We start from the raw sequence: 25,388 nt of genomic DNA on the forward strand, positions 1-25,388 counted from the left end.
AGAATGAATTTCAGTTTACACACTAAAGTTAGAATAAAAATAATTTTAACATGATTTATATTTAAATACTTTTTCTTAAAAGCCAGTTTGAGAAACAGAAACTTATTTAGATGATAAAATTTAAAAACAAGTTTAGTGTATAATGATTAAGATGAACATAAATCATACTATATTTTATTTCTAATTTAATCTCTTCAAGGAAAATATTAAACTTTAAATTAAAATTTTAAAAATAAAAGAGCGAATATATATATATATATATATATATATATTTGCCAACATGAGTCCATATAAAATTAAGAAGCATTATTTACAAATTCTAAAAAGCTAAAATAAATTGATCGATGACAAGATATATAATTCTTAACTTTTTTAATATGTTGATAATTTTACATGACTAATCCTGTGCCGTGTGATTTGATCTCTTTAATACTTGTAGATAATTAATATATTTCTATATTTATAAATCAACCCCAAATTTAACTGTAAAGTAAAATGACTAAAATATCCTTTTTTAATTAAATTTCTTTACAAGACTTAACTTTAGTCGTTAATTATCTTACATTACTTGTTAGATGAGTAACATTACTTGTTACTACACTATCATTACTCGTTAAATCCATTAGGTTGCTCGTTCAACATATAACTTGTAATAAATTCATTATTTAAGTTACTTGTTAAATAATATTTGACTCATTAAACACATAATATTAGTTATTAATTTCCCATTATTACTTGTTAAGTATGTTATGTTACTTATTAAATATTTAACCTGTAATAAATCATTACTAGTTAAGTTACTTTTTGAGTAGTGTAATTAACTTGTTAGACATGTGATGTTACTTGTTTATTCCTTGTCATTACTTGTTAAATCTATTATGTATCCGGTTCACTTTAATTGAAATATTTTAATCATTTTGCTACACAATTTAATTTCAATTCAGACCAAAAATCCTGCAGTAATATTTTAAATTGTTTTAAGCTTGATTTGTAAATATATCACATTGGTGATTCTTTAATGAAATTCTCCCTAATATAATTATCTATACTAATAAGACAACTTTAAATACACCAAAATAAAAATATAATAATCATCTAGTAAATTCACTAAGATGCCCCAGATAAATGAATTAGCCATGTCATGCCCATCAAAGTTCACAAGTAATTAAAAGTAGGAATATGAAACTTGAAATTGGCTGATATAAGTTGGGGGGAAATGGGTTTAATTGAGATCAGCTCATTTTCCTATGGGTTAGAAAAATTTCAACCAAATCCAAATCATGCAGATTGCAGGATTAAATTGACTAACCAGCTAATTTAATTAACCTTTTTTCCCTATAAATTTCAAAAAAAAAAAAATTACACCTCGATGATACATTACAATGTTCAATACAAATTAAAATTGATATCATAACATAATTATCTATACTAATAAGACAAAAAATATGCTGAAACAAAAAACATAATTATACATAATCATGATACCTCGTCAAGTAGATTCACCACAATGCCCAAAATAAATGTATCAACCAAGTTATGCCTGTCAAAATTCATAAGTAAATGTGGGGATATGACCAACACGGATTGTGGATTGGCTCATATAGGTTGGGAGAAAATGGGATGGGTTGAAGTCAGCCTGTTTTTATACAAGCTGGGACCTAACCCAATTCAAACCGTTGAAAAGGCTAAGCCATCAACCCACTTAAATGTTTTCTTCCCCACCCTAAGTTTCACAATTTTTTTACACCCAAGTGATACCTGACACTATTCCATACAAATGAAAATTGATATCATAACATACTAATTAGCTATACTTATAAGACATAAATCAAAAAACATAACAAAAATATAATTATCCATGTTAGCAAAAAAAAAAAAATTATTCATCACCATGATTCATGATCGTGTTCGTCCACCACAATCCCAATATCTTTCGCAACACGATGAGAATTATTTTAGACTTTAACGAACCATTTAGACCTGAAGATGCTCTCATCCATACGCTTTTGTATAAGGAAGAAACCTGAGTACAGAAGGGATTAAAGTGGAATTCTAAACCAGGTTTGACCCATTTACGCTTTTCCAATTTTTGAACCGTCGCAACCTGAAGTTATTAAGCCGGATCAGGTTTGGGCCCCTGTACACCTCTACCATTACCAGAGATCAACTCAACACTTGACACAAAAGAGATGATATTATAAACCTTTTTGCATCATCGCAAATTCTAGTGAGCAAAAATTTCCTCTAAACATAAAACGAACTTTGCAGCTACAAATTTGCCAGAGTTAACTTCGTGGTTTTTCCTTTTCAGATAGACTTCGTAATCTAGAAATTGTCAAATCTCCACCTCCAAACCCATCAAATATAGCATTTGCCGAAGGGAACTCAGCTCTGGATGTCAAGCTGCATATAACAACAAAAAGTAAGCTGGAGGTTACTACAAGTAAAAAAGTTGTAAACTAAATTATTCACGTACTAAAGAAGATATAAGGAGAGAATCATGATCCTTGTCTTTCACCTATGTCACTCATGTTCCAGTGAAATTCGGATATTCTCCAATAACTTATACGTTTAAGACTCAAAAAAAAAAAAAAAGTCCTAGTTTGCAACGGATCTACTCTTTCTATTTACTTCATATTTTTTCTTTATCTCCTTCTAAATACACCCCATACATTTATTTTCTAAATGATGGGTCTGGATCCTGTTCAAGTCATCTCAGGTGTGAGTACAAGCAGTGCTAGCATGGATCCCAGCCAAAAAGTATGAGCAAAAAGAAGTTACGGAATCAAATGATATTGATGACAATTAAAGAACTTTATAGTCACAGTTCTTCTCAAAAAATATAAAAATAACTTGCCATTTGGACCAGTTCATATGGCAAGAACATGTGAAGGGAGGTGAGGGTGTGTAATACTGTTTGGTTAACGGTTTAAATCTTTATGTTAAAAAAAAAAAACATGTAAATAACTTATTATTGATGCTTCTTAAAGTTACCACTCAAACTGTTAATACTTGGTATCTTTCAGATATTACGAGAATTTTCATCTAAAGGTAGTAACAAATTTAAAAGGTTTTTGTAACACTGGGAAAAATCAGGGTATAACTTAAAATAAGTGGAAACTCACAAAAAACATTTGCAATAACTTATAATAGCCTTAGAGAAGAGTTTGATCATTATTTTTATTTTTATTTTTTGGATAGAAGAAATTTGGTTTTAAGTCTTTTTTCTTTAACCGTCATTAATACATGCTATAGGCCTTCCATTGTTTTTTTTCCCTAATATATATTAACGTGTCCAAAAACATGTCGGATATGTACCCGATGGTATGTCAATTTTGGGTGAAATTGAGTAGTCTGCTATTGAGGAACTGTAAAAAAATTGAAACCTGCATAAAGCAAACCCATTATCACATGTTTATTATAAAAGAGAAAGCACTCACCTACTCCTTAAAACAACACATGGCATGCCTACAACTTCAGCTCCAGCAACCCCAGATTTACTCCCTGCAACAAGGACACAATTGCAAACAGGTAATCCTGCATATTCTGCTCCCGCACGAATTGCAGCTACAATCTTTTCAAGACTGCACAGATGATCATCAAATCAAATTATAAATTCATAATTAACGAAAATAGATTGCTATTTGACAATGTAATTCATATTGCAATAAATCTCAACATGAAAATGTTCATTTAAAAACAAAATGAACCTAACAAATAGAATAGTGTCTATTGCCTTAAAAGTATTCCTTCAGATTTTTGTTCCATTATCTATTCGTTATTAGGTTCAATTAATATTTTCCAGTCTCCAACTGAAGAGACTAAAGAAAAATAGTTAATACTTTAGAAAGGCTACATAACAGGTAAAATATACAATGGGAGACTCGATGATATACAGATCAACTCTGTAACACTTAATTCTAACATTATCATACACCAAGTTTGTCACAAATAAAATTGATTCGAGGACCTCTAAAGGATTCCGTAAGGATATCCTTCAATTAGTTGTTTGAATTGACATTTGACAATTGTAGTAATACATATGATCTTCGACAAATAACAATCAATATCTAAATACCTGGTTCTCTCATAAAAATAGGATAGGGGACCATTTGTTGATTAGATTGATCATTGCAAATAAGTAGCATCTGAGTGATTTCCTGAACTTAGACTTCTACAACAACTGTTTCAGCTAAATAAGTCACATGTAGATAAAGTCATAGTATGGTACTCAACTTTCACACTAAATCTAACAACATTTTGTTCCTTACTTTTTCAGAAAAATTTCTTTAATGGAAATGCAATACCCCAAGGTTTAGAGACTATGATTCCAAGTGAACCTAGCACCATTAACAGCTTCAGAGCTGAGTCATGTAATTTTTTGATCTTCTGATTGTATGAATCCTTAACAGAATGCATGAAAAGACATTAGAGTGAAATAAAGTGTATATATATATATAGTGTTTGAAAACTTGTGCGCATAAAGAGTGTTATACACACACACACACACACAAAACTAATTGACATGAAGTGAACCAACCTTTCAGATAAGGTGGTGTCAATTTCAACACTCAACTTTAGCATGGAGGCAACCTCCTTTGCTATCCTTTGTTTCTCTGCGGAAACTGGCCAAAAAGGTACAAAAATTAAGTCCCACACCAGACAGCCTTCTACACCAAAAAACAAAAACAAAAACAAAAAAGGCATGTATCAAAGGACACATACGTCATTAGCAAGTCAGAAAGTATGCACCTGCTCTTTTGGCTTCCTTGGAAAGCTGTTCATCCAAACCAGAAGAAAGTAAATTCCTAGATATAAGTCGGCCATACATGCTTTCCTCAACTTCCTTATCACCAACAATCATTACCTTTGAGCTTTGATCACCAAGCTTTTCTATAATTGCCCTATCAATATTAATTGAAAATATCAAGCAAGCAAAAATCAGGATACTCATTATTCTGAAAAGGTAGGGCAAAGAAAAACGCAAGCTGAAGCTAAACTAGCACAAAACCAGGATCAAAACAAACTAACAAAAGTATAGAGCCCTAACCTTAGAAATTATTCTCATATTCTCATATTCAGAACTAAAATAATTATTGGAAACTCTATTAATGGAAAATACAAAATTATTCTCATATTCAGAACAATTGGAAACTTTCATACTCTACCAGCTGCCCTAACCTTAGTTGAGCCCTAAAATAAGATGATTTTCTAATTTTGAGAGAATTTCAAGTTGGAGATGAGAGAGAAAGAGCATAAAGACAAAGATTGATCGAAAGATGCACTAATGATGTAGTCTTAGTTGTATTAGTGAATTATAAGCAAGAAGTGTATCTTATCATACAAGAATATTAAGTAAGACCATTCTTTATGATCCAATAGTCTTTTTAAAGGTGAAGCATGCGTATCACATGTACCATATATGACAATGACAGAGTACACCACCTTACCCCTAAGACGGAAAAATAATAAGAAAAAAAACCAAATGAAAAAAAGGTTTGTAAACAAATAAGCAAGCTAGGTTTCTAAGAACTTGAGTAGATTCAAAAAAATGCCCTCCTAATACTGATCAGCTTATATAATTCTATTAAGCATCATGATCATAGCAAACAGTTGGAACTAACTAAAGTACCTGGCAATATCATTACCACTTTTTCTGCATGCAGTTATCACTACCAGTGGAATTCCCTCATTATATGCATCATCAATAAACCTGCCATAGGGGAGATATTTACTTTGTTAATGCTTTTCAGTCAAGGAAAAATCTACAAAGAATAAGAAAATTAATTATATCGGTAACTATTATTCACTAGCTTCGGCCAAACAAAAGTTTTATCATCAGAGGGAACATTTTCTTGAAAATAAAATTGGCAATGGTTCCCATCCCTTCTACTTTAAAATTTATAGAGATACTAACAAGTAGATTTAGAAGAAAAATGTCAAATGAATCAATTCTACTTCTTATACCAAAATTTAATAAAGGTAGCAAGGAAATACAAGCAAATCAAAAGTTTCCCTTCTTAAATAATAAAAAATCCAGTAAAGAATACTAGCAATTGGACAATGATGAAATGTTGAGGATATGCCATTGAAACTATATTGTGACACTAAAGCTGCCATTAGCATGGCACTAAATCCTATTCAACACAAATGGACAAAACATGTGGAGCTGGATAGACATTTTATTGGAGAAAAAGTGGAGGAAGGAATTGCATGTTTAACATATATTCCTACAAAACTCCAAGCTCTGCTGGCCAAGGGATCACATGGACCTACATTTGAGAGTTGTTTAAGCAAGTTGGACATGATTAGCATCTATGATCCAATTTAAGGGAGAGTGTAGTTGACTGATCTACTTATATTGTAAATAGGAAATTTTTTTATTTTATATTATTTCTTAATATAGGAAAGAATATCATGGGTAGATTAATGGGTATCAAAGGTTATTATTTTTCCTGATTCTTCAATTTTCATGGGATTAGTCTTCTCCAGCTGTTCTATATACTCTGTTGTACTACTCATTGTGAATAAGATGATTGCAATGACTTCTGCTCTACAAATGTAACATATATGACTTGCCCATTCATATTTAATCAGTGTAAGATAACGTACTGGTCAACCCCTGGTCGTAAAGGTAGATTCTTTGACATCACAAACTCTTCCAATGCCTTCTCCTGCCAATAACCAGTAGAGTTAAATAGGTTTCTTCATATAATCTTAACGCCTCTTAAAAGAAGCAGATCGAAAAATATTTTCTCCAGTGCAGGAAGATGATATTTAGCTCAAAAGCCTAAATGATTCTATTCCCAAGAAGCACTTTAATATTAAGAAAGAAATTACTCCATTATTTTTCTTTTTTGGGGAAACAAAATCATGAGATTATTGAGTTCACTTATGTTGCAGGCATTTTCAAGTTCAAGAAACCAATCTAAACTTTAGCACTAATGAATCTTGCTTTTTTCTCTATATTATTATCTTTGGACTCATTAAAATATAGCATTCTTACTTAAGTCAATGAGACTGAGAATGGAGGTTTGTAAGAGCCAAGTTAGTTTTCTTTTTCTTTTGAGAAAACATAACTTTAGGTCCTTATACTTTGCTCGTATTTTACTATTGGTCCTTGCACTTTTTTTCTGATGTTCTAGGTCCCTGTACTTTACTCGTATTTTGCTATTGATCCCTGCACTTTTTTCCGATGTTCTAGGTTCCTACATTTCTGTTTTTTAAGTGTAGGGACCAATAACAAAACGCAGACAAAATGCAGGGAACCAAAGTTATGTTTTTCCTTTTCTTTTTCATGTGTTCATCCTCCTCCTCCACCTCCTCAGATTTTCTCACTGATTTCTTAAAACCTTTAGCTATACTCACAATAAATCATAAATATCAAGACCCCAAATATTTGGATGCTGATTCTGCTGCATTTCATGATTTAGATCATCAAGGATATCAAATTGATCAACCCTAAATTCCATTTTGTATAAAATGTTAGAACTCATTCCTTAACATAAAAGCCTACTGCGAGACATAATTGGAAGGCTCTTAAATTGACCTGAACTCCTAAATGAAACTATCAAATCTTTTGGAGTAATATTAGTGGTGACTAAACTTTTCCATGTTACAAAACTCGATAGTTAATTGACTACTCCAGTGAATGTTAAATGTGGGAGGCTGAATGGATATTCTGTTTTGTGGTCTGTGCTATTTTGTGTTATTTACCACAAGAGAGTAATGAGAGAAAAGCACTCAGGAGCCAGGTATAAATTATGAAGATTGTGTCCACAACACAGTCTGCTTTAATTAAGAGCATCTAGTATACATCATATTCCTCATTTGCCAAAGTATAAATGCTCAGTATTTATTACAATTCATTCTAAGAGTATAAATAAGATACCTTCTTCTGCAAAACACTTTTTACAAACTTTCCCTTCTCGCTTGTGGGTAATGAAGTAGGCCATCCAATCTATGCATTAGAGATAATAACAGATTAGCACGCTTCAGTAATATTTACAATGAAGCAAACTACCGAGAGTTAGAAATAAGCTGATAAAGAAGAACGTACTCTGTTAAAGTACAGAAAGAGCATCTTTTCCTCATCACTGGCACTTCTCCTGGAAAATTATTAGGACACAATTTAAAGCCGCGACAGAAATTCATATTTTTAACTCTAAGCATTACTCATTGCATTTCCAAATCTTATGACCATAAGAGGAGTGAAAAATATTCACAATGTTGACTCCAGTTTGTCATGACCTATTCCTATATAAACTACTACAGTATTTCAGGAAGTTGACCAATTGACATAAACCATAAAATAGCCACAAAATACCCACTACATATGAATGCATAATCGTACCTTACAAGATCTAAGTAGACAGGTTCGGTCCAGTTTGCACAATCAAGCCCAAGATTATGAAATGCTGATGCACCAAGAGAACAATCATGTCAGATTCATGAGCGTCCAATCTCAAATAGATATGAGACCAATGACAATAACCCCCTTGGCAGTACGTATTTAAACATTCCGTACGATCTTACCTTTATTGAAGGCTTGACGATTGCCCACACGGTAAGCATCCATAAGGACCCTATAATAACAAAGATGAATACGAATAAAAAGGAAAACATTCACGTTACTAGATGAAAACAGAGGCTGATTAACAGAAGACGGAAGCAAACAAACATCGAATACGTACGCAGGTTCAAATCAAAAGGTGGAGAAAAGGCAAGTTACCCATCGACTTCAAGGAGAACGGCAAGTTCTTGAGATGAGTCCTGGTAGTGGGGTCTAGATGGCGAGCAAGAAGTGATGAGCCGAGTGGAGCGCACAACTTTTCCAGGAAAATTGGAATACGGTGGTAGGGTGGTGAACGAATATTGAGGAAGCAGTGGAAAATTGCTTGTCGATGCACCTAGGAAGCATCTGTTATCTTTATTGAAAATGCGCGGAACGGATAGTGTGTGAAGAACCGGACACGAGGCTCTCTCCATGTCAGCTGGTTAAGGCTGAGCTCTAACTGAATTCAATCCGGCTTCGACTTCAGTTTCAGCAACCTCCTGATTCTGCAATCAAATTCACCAAGTAAAGTATGTGAAAAAATACTTTAAACGTCTTGATTCCAATATGTATCATGTTTATCAGTAAGTTGGTGGGTTGAGATTCAAATACTACTTTGACCTCATCAATGTCGGCTGGAAGATAGATAATTGAATATGAATTTCAAAGTCTCAAATAGAAGTTGAGATTCAAACGAGTTAGAATGCACGAATGTGCATTGGAAGAAAGATAATCGACTGTAAAATTTTTGGTAGAAATATACAAGTATATTCTCATTCCATACTCTTCAAAGTCTAGAATAAGCTACAATGGAGAAGGAGAACGAGGAGGAGGAGAAAAATGTAGAAAAGCACGAAGAATCTGGAGAAGAACAGAGAAGATGGCGAAAGCCGAGAACAACTGGGTACATACCGTGGAGCTGCTGTTGAAGAACAACTTAGTTTTCCACGTATGCATTCGGCTTCAAAATGGCTGGAACATGAGTGTTAAAAAATGGTTATCAAATGGACGGTCCAGATTTTTCGTGTTTGATCGGCGGAATTAGATCTTTGTGTACGGAAACAAGTGGGCCCACGTTACTTTTTTTTACCGGAAAATCACTGTTGCTATTATTGTCGTGATCACATTTAAGTCTTACACAGATATTCTAATTCTTAAGACGAAAAATTTACTGTCGTAAAATATTTTTTTAAAAAAATTAAATATTTAAAAACTATAAAATATTTTTAATTTTTTAAAATATAATTATTACCTGTTTTAAAAGTATTTTTATTAATAATAACTTTATATTTATTATATAATATTTAATAAAAGTAAAAATAAAAAGAAAGAATTAATTTAAAAGTAAATAACTATTTTATTATAGAGTAAGATTCGATTAAAAATAATTTATATTTTTAAACAGAAAGAGTATATATTTATTTTTATATATTTAATTTGCTCATTTTTAATTAAATCAAGATATGTAAATATTTTATAAATTATTTATGAATAAATATAATTTTGAGTCTCTACATGTTGCTCATGTTTTACTATTTGATCCTTATACTTTTTTTTTATATTTTAGGTTCCTATAATTTTATTTTTTAATGTTTTAGGTTCATTCAAGTTTGTTCATGGAGGGACTTAAAATACTAAAACATAAAAGCATTTGGACCTAAAACACAAAAAAAAAAATGTATATGAATCAATAACAAAATACAAGAAAAGTGTAAGGATCTAAAATTATATTTTTTATTATTTATTTATAATAAATTTATGTTATTAATTTTATTAACACATTAAGATCATCTTGTTAGGATTTAATTAGATATAAATATATTAAGTAGATATAAGTATATTGAGTATATAACATTAATTACATAAGTTTCATTCTTTTAAAAAGTCTCATAAAATGTACAAATAACCCTAAGAACTTGTTGGGTTCGATTTCAAGATCCTTAAAAATAATAATACAATCTATAACATACTCTTCCAAAAGAAAGTTCTTCAAACTTATTTTGAACTATAAAAATATCTTGACATGGGTTAGGGGATCTTAGGAAGAGAAATAAGGTTTAGAGTGCATTGTGCATGGACGTGGCAAAGGGAGTCACATCCATGTGGACACGATCAGAAGCAAACTAGTATATAAAAATTTTGAATGAAATTTTTAAAGTCTCTGTCATTCCAAAACAACTTCAAGTTGTAAAGAAAACCTCCTTTTTTACTAAGGTTTAGAGATTCTAAAGGTTACGAAGGGATTCAAGGCTTCAAAATTGTAACATCTTAACTTTTAACCCTATAATAAATATGATGAATAGTGTTTTGAGATTAATTAATGGTAAAAAATATTTAAGGATGACTAACAAGCTCATCAAACTTATTGAAAACACTGGATTTGGACTGGGTAAGGTTTTGGGCCACTTGGGCCCAATTAGAGATGAGAACATTTGAAATTGAGTCCATTACATCATCCGATGTGGTGCATGGTAATCTCCATCAAGGCAAATGCAAGGAATTTGATTTAAACCATATAGTGAGTGTCAAACGAGGAAAATAAAACAGAGAAAGGAGGGAGAGTGTTGGTTTTGTTAGGGTAGGAAGCTATTGATTAGGGAAGATTGTTTGGAGTAGGGCTGAGTAAAAATCTTTTAGTATTGTCCAGTTTGATCCAACTTAGATAAAAACTGGTCTTTCAAGACCATAAAAATTAGATTTTTTTTTGAGTTAGATGGGATAAGAAATCGAGCATTTAGACCACTTGATCTGATTCAATCTTATAAATTTATTTAACATAATTATAATTAATTTACTAATTATTATAATAATAAGTTAATTTATAATAATTAGTAATATTTTATGTTTTATACTTGTGAAGTCATGAATATTGAGTAAAATTCTAGCATTGACTAACCTTAATTTTCTCCTTTTATTGGTGAAATGTGTTAACTTGGTGTGATAGACTTTAGACATGTTAAAGGTTATTTGATTTGAATCATATATGTTGCAACTAAAATACTTTTTGTTGTTGTTGAAGATTGTTATGGATTTATAATTGTTGTTGTTGTTGTTGTAATAACTTTTATATGACTATAGGTAATGTTATGATGTTAATTGAATTTATTTGGTTTAAATAAATTACTGCCTCTCATAGATGAGAAAGGAAAAAAAAACAAAGTAAGATATTGGACAAGATCGAAATTAGTCTCTTAGTCCTATTAGACCAGTCTAATCCTATTCAATTTTCAAGTTATATCAAAATTAGATTAGATCACAAGTTGCGTAACTCAATCATTTTCATGTAAAGGACAAAACTTCAAGTTAGAGCGAAGTCCTATCCGATCTGTCCTTTGTACAGTCCTAATTTAGGTTTTGAAATCATTAAGGCAAGCATTCCATTTGGTTTAAAGTAGTATTAGTCTAGCTTTTGTTCATAGTCCAAAAGACACTAGATTCAAAATTGTTATATTCATGGTTGTAAATTGTAACTCAGATTGGATCGAATAATTCAAGTAGATTGGAGCTTATTCAAACTAACCCAAACTTAACTTAAATAGTCGAGCCTGGCTTTAAACTCTTCAGGTTGGCATGAATATCCAAATTGAAAAATTTTCATTTTTTTAATTTTATCAAAAATATAAAAATATACTTTTTAAGATACATAAAAATTTAGAGGACTCAATTTTTTTATAAAAAAAAAGTTGAGTGTTAAAGTTCAAAAATCAAGATTAAAATATATTTAATGTTATTTTGAGATATGTTATAAATTAAAAATATTAAAAATATTTGTAATATAATAATGTTAACATTTTTAAATTTTTAAAGAAAATGTCTATCATAATGTATTCAAATATATGGTTTCTTAATTTAAAATGAACTAAAACTTAAAAGCTTAATTAATATTTAATATATTATATATTTTTTTTAATTTTTTTTCCTTATGGTGCTTGGGCCCAAATAGGCCAAAGTAATAATAAAATAATATTTTGTTAAGCCTGGCTTATATTTTTTCAAGCTCATTTGAATTTGGCCTTAATTGCTGTTTTTAATTCAGATAATTATGTTTCTTTTGACATGTGGGAGATTACTGGAGCTTTTGTGTTTGTGTATGTCAAAAGAAGACTTACATTCCTTCAACTTGAGTTATTCTTAGCATCTATGTACTCAAATGAGAATGCACATTTGAGCAAGTAAATGGATTAAGAAAATAAGTGAGCAAGACAATATAGTTTAGCCTTTTCCCCCATGTGCAAGTTGGATGCGGTGTTGAGCATTTTAATCATCATTAACTTCCTTTAATTATAATTTAGAAATGGTTTTCCTAAGTGGCCATTAAGGGATATTAAAGACCATTATGAATTGTAATAAACTGCCCATGAATTTTTTTAATATAAATATGTGCCCGTCGGTTGTTTGGTACACCACTTTTAAGTTTTAAAGCTTCTCTTATTCTTTTTTAATTCTTTTATATTCCTACTATTATAGCACAAATTTTTTCCTCAACAAGCTTTTATTTAATCATGAGGAGTCATCACAATTTAACCAGTGTAATAAAGTAGTTTTTGAAGACAATGTTTTCAAGCATGATTCGAATTATCTTTTCTGCATGATTTTCCAAGGTCAAGCTAATTACTATAATTACCAGATAATTATCGTTTAGACAAAACCAAGAAAGGTATGGGATCAACCTATTTTCTATGGCATTATAACAAAATCTCCAAAAGCTCAGTAGGAGTTTTTCAAACCGAACTTATATTAACAACACAATGAAACTGACATCCAAAAGCTAAACAAACCTAAAATTTCTTAGTAGAGCAATATTAAATAGAAAGAAAACCCAATTGTGAAACAAACGAAGAAACGCAAACCCAAACCACAAACAACGCATACAATTGAGTTTTGGTTCTCTCCTCTCGACTTCTCCTGACAACCCCATGTAACTAAAGATGACAAGCAACATATGAACCCAAAGCAGTCAAAAATCATAGCACCAACCATTTCACTCCCAATCATGATTGAAATAGATGGAAAACGAGCATGAATCAGACTAGTGTTAGAAGAATAGAAGAACTCGTGAAGAAAACCCAATACGAGCAACGAGCTCTCTCATTTGTCAGCAACCTCGACATATTCATCCACAACCTTAACCTGTTCCACCATCACCTTGACTTCTTTGTTAATCAACTCAAGTGTTTCAGAGTCTGTTTTCTGTTTTAAAAAACTGTTTTTTGTTTTCAAAAATAAAAAGAATTTAAAAATTTGTTTGGATAAGTGTTTTTCATTTATTTTTTTTCAAAACTGTTTTCATTTCATTTTTCTCATTTTTAAAATACACATTTGATTATTAGAAATTATAATTACTTTGATCAATTTTTATTATTAATCACTATCATTAATTATATATAATCATCACTATGATTCCATTTTTTTAATTCTAAAACTGTTTTTTAATTGACATAACCAAACAAATTTTTATTTTATTTTGTCTTAAAAATAAATTTAAAAACTATATTATAAAATAATTTTTTAAAGCAAAAAATGAGAATAGAAATTAAACATGCCCTTAATTTTTTTTTTTCCAGTTAAAGTAATTCCACCACTAACAACTATGAGATTAATCTCTCAACATATTTATGCAATTGTTCTTTTCCCAGAGATACTCATCATGCACACTTCCAAACTATAGAATAATGTTTAAGAAACTCAGACCACTATTATATGTATCACATCTACTTAGTGGCAAGCGTTTTAATTTATTGAGGCCATTTTGCCATTAAAATTAATACAAGGGATATTTCAATCATTTTGTCATAAAATTTAAATACCTGATTTATAACCATCACTCATTTGCAACTCATATTTTAGCAATCTTTTTTTAAGACTTAACCATTATTAATCTAATCTTTTGAGACCTAATGTCATTTCCCCACGCTTACAAGGCTACAATAAACCAAAAACCAATTCATGTCAACTTTTTCTTTTAAATTATGATCATTAAACTCGATAAACCAAGAATTTTTAAACAACGGTATTTTGTTGCAAACGAGCGGTAGTAGTTCCCCATGACTCATGAGCAGCAGCAGCATCAAGCATTCAAGCATAGAATAATCATCAGACATAACTTTTCAAACAGCAAATTGATATTTAGACCCTCATAGTAGTGATACAAGGCTTGCATGCTATTGTCACAAGACAATGAGTCCAGCCAACCGAATCAATTTACTATGTCACATAAAAAAATATTCCGAAGTTGAATCTCACTTCCAGGCTGCTTGATCGCTCATATCTCGCACTGCTTCGTCACATACTCATCTTTCCTCCACGTTCACGATCAATGGAAGCTGAGAGAATTCCAAGATCCCGATTTAGTACTGTTAATGCAGATTCACATTCAGATATTATTCTTGTAACAGAAGAAGGCTCTCCGGTTGTCTCAGAAGATCCAACAGCAAGAGCTGCATGTGAGTCTCTAAGATTCCTCAGGCTGCTCAGAAACTGTCAAGAATGGAAAGTTAAAAAAACATAAAATAAGACTCTACCCAGTTCATGAATAACATAGCACCAGGAGACAGGGAGAAACATTGTTAGAAACCTTCAGTAATTTTACCCCGCAAGCATAAGTACTATTTGCCCAAAATGATATTCAAGAGGTCAAAATTCTTCCTTGACCTAGTAAAACTTCCTGGTTGGGGGCCTAGTCAACAAGCAGAACGTACTGCCAGTACATTGACTAGACTACGCAACATTGAATATCGTTAAGGCATATGGGAACTACACACACGCACACACAGGGGGATATGAGATATGTATTAGGCTCTATTATATCCATATTGGTGTTGCATAGCATATAGATTATCATTTTCTCAACATCTAAAAGGATGGAGGGAGAGTGCATGATATAGTCAAGTTACAAAACTGAGTGAATTCACCCAGAGTAGGAGCAATGTAAGGTTGAAGAGGAAGAAAAGTTACGAATACTCAAGACTCAAGTATGGCAATGTAATCCAAAATGCATACAAATAAAATCTGAGGAATTAATAGAATTAAAACTTAAAAGGTGCTTTTTTTTTTGGGTCAATATACACGTAACTAAAATAAATCATACAGGATTTTGTCAAGCATCATTTTGGATTCTAACAAGTAATAACAGCATTTCAGGATTTTATGAGAACACATCTAAGACCAAACTTTAGGAAGTTGGTCTTCTTACCTTCAAAAGCATCTTATAGGCCTCCAGTAAACGATTGGCAGCTGGTCCAAACCCATGTAGTTGGGGCACCTCCATCATGTGCGTCCATGGGCGAATTTCCTACATAAAAATGAATATTTTATCAGCTTAAGCAGGTGTCCAAATTTGATGTATTTATAATTGCAATTGCTAGACAATCATGAATGCACAAGTTTTGGATGTTTTAATGGCAAAAGATAATTAATTGATAGAGTTAACACTGAAGAAAAATTTGCAACATGCACAGGCGATGATACGGGTTTACAAAGATTCTGAAAGGACAGAAGTTGAATTTTGCCCACAATTGAAGATTTACTAGCTAAAACTTGTATGGCAGATTCAAAGTCAGTGCAGATTCCTATTTATTAACTGTCTGATTAATGAAGAATGGACAAAATTCTGTTGAAGATCCATTGTTCTAGCAACTGTAGAGCTTGTATAGCAGATTCAAAGTCAGTGCAGACTCCTATTTGTTAACTGTCTGATTAATGAAGAATGGACAAAATTCTGTTGAAGATCCATTGTTCTATCAATTGATCTACAATTTTTCTTTTAAATTGTTTCCATTTACTTATTTATGTAGTATTACGTTCTTCTGATTTATTTTCCTTTTTTAGATTATCCTGTCTATCTTTTAGGATATAATTAGTTTTGACCCTAGATTTATTTCTTAGCTATGAAGGCAAGCTTGTTGCCTCCACTTACAACTGCCAAACTATCGGCTAAATAAAATTAACTCGGACTGAAAGAAATTACAACTCAGCTGATTGCCTGATTTCTTCATGGCACCAGTGCACCACGATCCAATTCATTGATATCACAATCATGAACACTGAAACACACCCAAAACTCCTCAACACCATTAGCCAATTTACCGATCTCTCTTCATTAATCCCCAGTCACAAGCTAGAAGGTGATAACTATCTTCAATGGTCCCAAAGCTTCGTCATGTTCATCCATGAACGTGGAGAAGAGGCTTATATCTCTGGACACGCTGTCAAACCGCCCACTGCACACCTGAAGCATGCCACAGTACCGGTGATTCATTGTGGCAATCTGTGTACTGTGCCTTTATTTGCGAACCCAGTATTATGTTGGAGGATCAAACATATTGAGCTAGATTTTTACTCTATTTCGGAATCATCAAAAGGAAATCAGAGCAGTTCATGTGCCAGCATAAGAACAAGTTGCCGATATCCTGACTAAAGCTAATACCAATGCAAGCTTTGCTCAGTTCAGGACAAGGCTCATGTTGACGGGGCAAATCAGTGAAGTCAATTGTTAGTTATCATGTTCTTTGTAGTCTGTTAGAGACGTTACAAGATTATATACTGAGTCCAGAGTCTATAGATGAGACATACATAGAGAAATAATACAAAAAATCATTTAAGTTTCTCTCTGTCATCTAGTGTTTTCTTAACGTACTCTGATTTCTATATTATGTCTCAAATTCTAGCACCTAAACCCAGATACCTTGTCAAATTATGAACAATAATTTATTACAAGATTAACCAATGACCAGGCCATGCTTCAATTAATGGCACAGGTTTAACAGATCCCAATCAGACAGCTAGGCCATCCTATTCTTTGCAATTTCTAGCCTTAAATGATATACCATCCTTATAGATCCTATGTTGGAGCTATTTCAGTATGGTACATTAGACATTAGACAATCTTTACGAGCTAGATAGAAGCATATTATTGCCTTGACCAATTGAACCAAAACTTTATAATTCTCAAGTGGTGATGGTTCAATCCATTTCCATGATTGTTTTCTGTAAATATAACGCATGATAGGAATTAATTTGGCTAGGTTTCAAAGAAATCAGATATATACGCATACTTTTTTTCAAAAGTCTGTAACAAATAATAGAAAGGCTGGTCAGACCTTTGTGTAAATCATGTTGAACGTCCTCGCAGTTTCCAGGAAAGATTCCAAATGTGCCCTCAGTTGGGCTTCAACCTCAGTGTACTCCTCGTCTGGATTGTAAGCATGCTACGCACATTATAAACAGCAATCGCATCAAAATAAGCAAATTGAAATTGAAGCTACACTCAAAAAATATTGACACTAATGTTTCCTAGTTCACTATTTGATAAGTAGGGATGATAAAATAAGGGTTTTAAAAATATTTCAAATTACAAATAAATAACAAATGCAACTAAGCAATATAGATTAAAGCAATAAAAAACTACAGAAGACTTTGTCATTTATTTAAAACAAAGTTGCTCTGTAGTTCCAAATTTGCAAAGTTTTTCCCTTTAAGAGTTTAAATAGAAATGTCAATTGGCGTTCAACCCAAAAAAAAAAAAAAGAAACGTAAATTTGCATTGGACCTGCAACAGGGAAAGCAGAGACACAGTTCTATTATATATAAAATTAACCAAGTCTTGTAGGTTCGGAAAATAAATAGGTACATTTAGAGAACATATAGCATCAAGTATAAGCTTTGTATGGTTATAATATGAGTATAACGAGAATTCAAAGTTCTATTAGCTCATTTCTACAAACACAACATTAAATTTTTAATTAATATTTAAAGATAATGAAACTTTCAGTCCCTTAAGTTTGTTTCAGTTATTGATTTAGTTGCCAAAGTTTAATTTTTATCAATTTGATCCCTTAAATCTGTTTCACTTATCAATTTGGTCCTTATTGTTTAAAAAGGAGGTAGTGCTGTTAAAATCTACTGATATGAATAAGGGAATATTGATGGCAGCAGGCAGCCACACAAATTAATGAAAGAAGTGTAATTATTTATGTAAGGAAAAAAACAAGTTGGAAATTTTAAAAAAATAAAAGAACAAAATGCAGCATAAGGAATTAGATAGATAAAAATGAAACTGGGTTGAATAAGTTGTTCAACAAGACCTCTTATTTAATAAAATTACCAAATATTGGTTGAAAATAGAGTATGATGGCATCGTGCAATTCATGTAGCCGACCCCTATCAAGTGAGATAACGCTTGTTGTCATTGTTGAGAGCAAATTTGTTCTCGATTGACTACATATACATATCAAGTTATTAATATACTTTACACATTAGATTAATTCGAGAGTCAATTTGTGTTTTAAAACTTAAAGGATTAACAAGATAATTTAAGAAAACATAAGAGACCAAATTGATAAAAATTAAACTTGAAAGATGAAATCAATAATTGAAACAAAATTGAGAGATTAGGATTGAAAGTTTTATTATCCCTAGACCTAATTTTATTATGGACATTGTTACTTTCTTTTCTCCCTAACTATTGCTCTCTGTATACTTTCTCAACAAATTTAAGAAGAAAAGCTTAGGAGTCACGGCCCTCAGTGGATTTCATTCATCTAGTTAGATGACTGTACTGTTTTCCTCTAGAGACTACTTAATGATGGCATCAATATATCAAGAGCAAATACGGTTTGAATTATAATGAATAGAATGTCAACAAAATGATTTTTCTCAGGCTCACAGTTCTCATAGATGATCTTTGGTTTCTTTGAGTGTTTGCAACGGCTGCCATATCAGGTTTTGTGAGAATTTGTGGCCAGGGAATTTCCTATTTTCAAGCTTTCCTTACTATTTATCTCCTCTCCTCTCAGCATAATGCCCCAATGTGAAGCTTTTGCTCAATTTAGGGGAATATAATTTCTTGAGATTTTCACTATCTAAGATATCTTATTGATGCGGATGTAAATGATTTTGAATGCCTTAATATTCTTCTTGAACCTATTTGTGGATGCCCAACCAAGGATAGGAGAGTTCAGACATCAAATACTTCAAGTGTATAAGCTTCAAAATCCTATTTTCACTTCCTTGCTTAATCTCCTAGTAGAGCAGTTTTCATGTTCTAGTTACTTTGGCTGTCATGTTTCAACCTTGGTCATTTATATTGGGAGGACGACCCTTTCCTCTTCATTTATACTAATTTCCCCCCCTTCTTAATGTGATCTCTTTCTTAGACAAAGAAAATGATAAAGAAGACAGAAAGGAGATTAATAAGCTTAGTAATAAACCTTTGATGCCAAATCATCAACTTTCTGCTGAAGATTCAATAATATTTTTGATTGTTCAGAAAGCTTTGCCTCCAGCTCAGAAACATCTGGTCTGCAAATGAACTTCGATTAAATAAGCAGAATTACTTGCTAAATCCCATGAGAAATGTTAGTTTACATCCGCAAGATAATTTCATTTCATCTAAGGAACATTCAATTTCAAGTGCATTTATATCAATTAATGAGCGAAAGTCAGTAGTTGAGGTAAAACTGTTAGAACGACCATTTTTTTTTTAATAAATAAGACAAGAAGGCAAAATATTCTTAAAAAAATCCAAATGAATCCCCATAAAAGATAACATCATTCTCAAGGGCTTTATTTATTTGATGCTTATTCAAAAGTGACTTTAGTAAACTACAAGGCAACAACTAACTTCAAAAAGGAAGCAAGTTTGATTTCTGTACAGCAGTTTCATTACAAATTTGTACATCAAATTTTGAATTTTACAAATGAATTTCATGACGTGTATATTTATAATTTCATTAATGGTTTTGTGGAATTTTAATACAATGATCTGTTTGCTCAACGTTTATACTAATGCAATTTCTGTTACTAAAGGCATCTCTTCACAGAACATAAGTCAACGAGTAACAAACTGTTAAGTATTTTCAGAATCATGTAGGTACAAAATCACCATTCCTTAGATGGAGATTTTTTGGGGGGCATATAAGGGTAAAATTTAAGCAGTATATGAAACAGCACTTGTTGTTAGCTTTGACCATTCTCCCACCATTGGAAGAAATTGTGATGATGATTAACGAAATATACCAATGGTTTTATGACTCCGGCTTATCCCTTTAAATTTGTTAAGAAAATAGAGTTCAAGAGTTAGGGGGTACAGAAGGAACAAACCAAAATATATTAACTGAAAAACTCAATGACGATACCTATGAACTCAATACTGCATGTATAAAATTAACTCTAATCCTCAATTTACATTAACAACACTTATAACCTCACTCTGAGTGCACCACAGCCAACTATTTACTAAACCTACAAAACTTTCCTCAGATCTTAATTCTTACTAAAAAGGGTTACTCTTTTCTTAGCTTACAAGTCTTAGATTCTTAACATCTCTTGATAAAATTCAACAAAATAAAGCTTGGTTGCTTACTACTGCAACATATCAACAAATTATTTCAGCAGCACTTGTAACATTACAGGAACTTAAGATATATGCTTTAAACAAAGGAAACTATGTAAATAACATGTCATGATATTGTACACATTTTATCTGATACAATTTGGTATAAAAATGATACCACCAGTGCCATTGAACATACGCTAATTCTAAGAACACCATAATGTAAATTTGCAATGACATTTTGGACCAAATTGTAGGAAGTAGGATTTACTAGTGTGCTAAACACTTTGCAACCAAAACATGTGAATATAGTCGGCCTGTCAGATAGAATTACATATCCATCATCAACAACAACAACAACAACAACAAGCCTTTATCCCACTAGGTGGGGTCGGCTACATGGATTGCAAGACGCCATTGTGCTCTATTATTTATTAAGCTTTTAGAAATATTATTAATCAAGAGATCACGTTCAACAACTTCCAAGAGTGTTCTCTTAGGCCTTCCTTTACCTCTCTTAATCGGACTCAAAGTTATATGTTCCACTCTTCTCACTGGTGCCTCCCTTGGTCTTCTTTGTACATGCCCAAACCATCTCAACCGATTTTCTACCATTTTTTCCTCAATAGGTGCCACCCTCACTTTTTCACGTATGTGCTCATTTCGAATTTTATCTTTACGTGTATGTCCGCACATCCATCGTAACATTCTCATCTCTGCTACTCCAACTTTATGCTCTTGCTGTCCCGTTAGAGCCCAGCATTCACTACTATATAACATTGCCGGTCTGATAGCAGTACGATAAAACTTTCCTTTAAGTTTATTAGGCACCTTACGGTCACAAATAACTCCTTTAGCTTTTCTCCAATTAAACCACCCAGCTTGAATTCTATGTGAAATATCTCCACTGATTTCGCCATCATTTTGAATAATGGCTCCCAAATATCTAAACTTTTCCACTTGAGGTATAATTTGATCTCCCAATTTCACTTCCAAATTATTTTCGAATAGTCCTTTACCAAATTTACAATATAAATATTCCGTCTTACTTCTACTCAGACGAAAACCTTTCGACTCCAATGTCTTCCTCCATAACTCAAGTTTGCAATTAACCTCTTCTCTTGTCTCTGCTATAAGAACTATATCATCCGCGAAGAGCAATTAACTCAAGAATTACATATCCATCATCACTGTGACATAAAGCCATGGTGCTGGCAGAAAGGAATTAGATATGTTCAAGTTACCGCCAATTGTGTTCAAGCTTTTAACTAGTTGAACCAAGATTCTATGGACAGCCACCCTATCAAGGATGTGATCGAAGACACTAGAACAATTATTAGGAGGGAGTGGAATGTTTTTTGCTTATTTCATCAGTAGGAATGGAAATTCGGCTGCTGACTATTTAGCCAAAGTAGCTTTTGATTTAGATAGCTCATTTCGGTCCTTTGATCAACCCCCACCTCATATTTTTGAGGTGGTGTATGATGATAGGAATACTAGAGACAATTGATGTGTACTATTTTTTGAGGTAATGTCAGTTACGTTTTCTATTAAAGAAGAAGAAGACATGTTGCTATGGGATCATCACAGAATGCAAAGGCAACAATCAATAGGAAGGGAAAAAGGGGAATAATATAACTTTACAATGGATAAATGGATTGAATCTGAACATCAGCAGGAAACAATTTGCATTCCTCAGAAAAAATTTGAGCTTGCTTTTCAGCAATGCAGTCTATCAATTGAATGTCTTTAGCTACTTGGTCGTCCACACTACAAAATCAGAATGCAAACGAATATTATATCAGTTCCACATGTCAAATAAGCACTAACGTTAGGACATAAGACAGTAGACAACCTCCATTCTGGAGTATCAGCATAAATGCTAGCTTCCACCAGATCAACAATAAGTCGAAGCATTTCAGTCCGGTCTTCATAGCTTCCACGTCCCTGTTATATATGTGCCAGATTTGAGGATAGTCACAACGTCCCATAAATAATTATCCGTATGATGCACAATTGCATAGTGAATTAAACATGAATGAACTTTAAAGTTAACATGTTCACTATTTCATTGCATTTAAAAGAGTTAAACCGCAAAATTTGCGTGAGGCAGCAATGTATAAAGTAAATTAACAATACAGTAAAAGAAAAGGACTAACTTGAATGGCTTCCGTATCTATGGTAGTCGTGATACCTAAAAACTTGGCTATCTCAGCCAAATACTGAATACGAGCAGTCTCGTCATCACGAACCAGAACATCCCCTTGTAAGTTTTGTTGAGAGAAGGGTGACTTATCACCTAACAGCCGGGAGAAGAGCCACTCCAACAAGGCATAACGCTCCATCCCAGCAAAAAGGAGGGACTGAGCAGGAGCATTGGCTCTGGGGTAATTCAGCATCGTCAATTTCTTCTGTACCTCTTCCATTTGCCTCGCGGCCATTTTCCCTCCCAATTCTTCAAATTTCTATTCAAATTCACTCCTATCACTACACTAGCGTTTGACGATGATTACTCGAGAGGGAGACAAAAAGGGTATTTACACTCAGAAATCAGAATTGAGATATGGTAAGGATCGTAATGCTCTGAATTTCGAGAAAATTAATTTCTCTGAATCTCAAACGTCTAACTTACAATGCATGTTGTTCTCTCGATTCAGCAGTACAGTACAGTGCATTGGATTTGGAGACACGAGCACTACCTGATCTCCTACAGGCAGAAGATCGCTCACAACAACCCCACCACCAAGGTGACTTCGCTGGCTGGCAAACGAACCCGGAGATAGGGCTCAATCTATTTCTCTCATTTTCTTTTCATGATTTTATCGCTAAAAGTATACTTTTGTTCTCTAATATCGTTAAAATTTTGAGTAAAATATTCTTGCTACCATTTTAGCTTGCCTTAGGTATAGAGACCTCCGTTTTGTGCTACATTTAGTACATTATTTATACAAGAAAGGATAAATTGATGTCATTTTGCAAAGGGATAAAGTTCAATTTTATTTTTTAACTTTTCTTGAGCACCGTTTAAATATTCTATATTAATATGTGAGATAATTTTTTTTAAATTATTTCTTTGAAGAGCATATATATGAGGCCTACATGTAATGATGTGTGCAACCACCCAAATTTAATATTTTAATATTTTGTAACTTTGTATAAAAAATGAAGAGGATGAACTTTTAAATTAACAGATGAAATGAACATACAAATTAATGAAGAGATTTTTTCCCTTCATCTCTTCAGCATTCTTTTGTTAATTAGTGCTTTTCATAACATATTAATGAGACAAGTAATATTTTTCAAATAGACATTTTTGTTAGCATGTTAGTTTTGCTCTATCATATTTATAATTTTACCTGTACTATTGTAAAGTGTAGAGAGTATTAAATTTGTGTAGTGTAATATTTTGAAAGCAAACCATTAATTGACAAAAAATAATAGAAGATAGCCTAAAAAATTTAAGAAACTTAATTAATATTAAAAATATGATTGATATATAAAAAATTACAAGTGATTTATAATTTTTTGAAAAGCTAGTTTGAGAGGTTAATATTTAAAAAATATTTTATAAATTTTGAATGAATATTTAAAAATAATAATATTTAAATTATTAATTACCAAAAAAATTTAAATTATTAAATATTAAAATATTTAATATTTTAATAATATTTATTAAATTTTATTTTAACCAAACTTCAAGGTACCCAACACTTTAAAAAAAGATTTTAATTCAAAGTGTACTAACGCTCCTATAAAAAGAGTTCAGAATAATTTAGTATTAAAAGATATAGTCAAAGTTTTACTTGTCACTGAACGTGAGTCCTACGCACATGTCATTTTAACAAAAAAAAGGCAAAGTTAACAAGTAACTAATGAATTTTTTTTTTTGGCTCCTCAAAAAATTGTTTAGTGAAGACATTGTCCCACTTATCAATATGAGGTGCCCAACGCTCTTCAAAAACAATTTGAAAATAAAAATGAACTTTAACCCTTTTGCAAAATTATTAATTTACTAAATTTGATCTAGCAAAAAGGAATGAAGTCTTTCACAAAGGAGTCACTTCCCTTCCTAATAAGATAATAAACGATTTTGTTGATTTTGTTCACTATTTAGCTAATGTTTGCTTATGGTCTTGTACCTTGTGGCTGTATCAATGTCTTTCTTCAAGAAATGAAACTGCTAACCTACCTCTATCTTCTTAGTTGTGAGGTATGTAAGATTTGGATTAAAAAGTATAAATATAAGAGGCTCAACTTTTGTCAAGTTTCAATTTGGCATAACTCACAAAAGGTGCAATATTTTCTTTGACAAAAATCAACTTTAACATATCTAAAACTTTGATCTTACTTACCTACTTTGCTTTTTTGAGTTATCAATATCAATTTGTCAATTTCCACCAGATTATGCCCTCTTTATATAATTTGCCATAATTAGAAGCTTTTGAAGGCTCTTTAGCAAAGATCTTTAATCCTAAATGTTTTTACTTACGATATAGATTTCTT

At 32.0% G+C, this 25,388-nt stretch overlaps 2 protein-coding genes across 7 annotated transcripts; both read right to left on the reverse strand.

Annotated features, from left to right (window-relative positions):
- Nucleotides 1–1,973: 1,973 nt before the first annotated feature.
- On the reverse strand, nt 1,974–9,549 carry LOC129304983 (CBBY-like protein). 6 transcript variants are annotated; one of them, XR_008591824.1, is made up of 12 exons: nt 9,467–9,549; nt 8,732–9,060; nt 8,536–8,585; nt 8,354–8,417; nt 8,060–8,108; nt 7,892–7,960; nt 6,613–6,674; nt 5,633–5,713; nt 4,753–4,904; nt 4,541–4,625; nt 3,319–3,584; nt 1,974–2,403 (listed from the first exon to the last, which is right to left on the reverse strand). XR_008591824.1 is itself a non-coding variant. In XM_054944857.1 (12 exons), exons 2-12 carry the CDS (start codon nt 8,986–8,988, stop codon nt 2,286–2,288), a joined length of 1,131 nt encoding a protein of 376 aa, XP_054800832.1. In that variant the 5' UTR covers nt 8,989–9,060; nt 9,467–9,549; the 3' UTR covers nt 1,974–2,285. The 6 variants fall into 6 exon arrangements, 3 of the variants coding, with proteins under 3 accessions (XP_054800832.1, XP_054800833.1, XP_054800834.1); XM_054944857.1 differs by having other exon boundaries at nt 3,441–3,584; XM_054944858.1 differs by lacking the exon at nt 9,467–9,549 and adding an exon at nt 9,176–9,449 and having other exon boundaries at nt 3,441–3,584.
- A 5,109-nt stretch (nt 9,550–14,658) lies between these two features.
- On the reverse strand, nt 14,659–23,699 carry LOC129306084 (AUGMIN subunit 7). The gene is made up of 7 exons (XM_054946426.1): nt 23,045–23,699; nt 22,741–22,832; nt 22,530–22,655; nt 19,762–19,852; nt 17,653–17,760; nt 15,747–15,845; nt 14,659–15,031 (listed from the first exon to the last, which is right to left on the reverse strand). The coding sequence occupies exons 1-7, from the start codon at nt 23,324–23,326 to the stop codon at nt 14,837–14,839; spliced, it is 993 nt and encodes a 330-aa protein (XP_054802401.1). The 5' UTR covers nt 23,327–23,699; the 3' UTR covers nt 14,659–14,836.
- Nucleotides 23,700–25,388: the final 1,689 nt, after the last annotated feature.

This window comes from Prosopis cineraria, unplaced genomic scaffold (genome assembly GCF_029017545.1).
Source record: "Prosopis cineraria cultivar Desert tree isolate PC_DT_omini unplaced genomic scaffold, ASM2901754v1 PC3, whole genome shotgun sequence".
Taxonomy (NCBI): Eukaryota; Viridiplantae; Streptophyta; class Magnoliopsida; order Fabales; family Fabaceae; genus Prosopis; species Prosopis cineraria.

Coding starts and splice junctions, on each gene's coding strand:
- LOC129304983 (XM_054944857.1), bottom strand. CDS start 8,988: ATGGAGAGAGCCTCGTGTCCGGTTCTTCACACACTATCCGTTCCGCGC. Junction 8,586..8,731: donor GTTCTCCTTGAAGTCGATGG/GTAACTTGCCTT, acceptor TTGTTATTATAG/GGTCCTTATGGATGCTTACC. Junction 8,109..8,353: donor GTCTACTTAGATCTTGTAAG/GTACGATTATGC, acceptor ATAATTTTCCAG/GAGAAGTGCCAGTGATGAGG.
- LOC129306084 (XM_054946426.1), bottom strand. CDS start 23,326: ATGGCCGCGAGGCAAATGGAAGAGGTACAGAAGAAATTGACGATGCTG. Junction 22,656..22,740: donor GCTGATACTCCAGAATGGAG/GTTGTCTACTGT, acceptor CTGATTTTGTAG/TGTGGACGACCAAGTAGCTA. Junction 19,853..22,529: donor ATTCAATCCATTTATCCATT/GTAAAGTTATAT, acceptor GTTCATTTGCAG/ACCAGATGTTTCTGAGCTGG.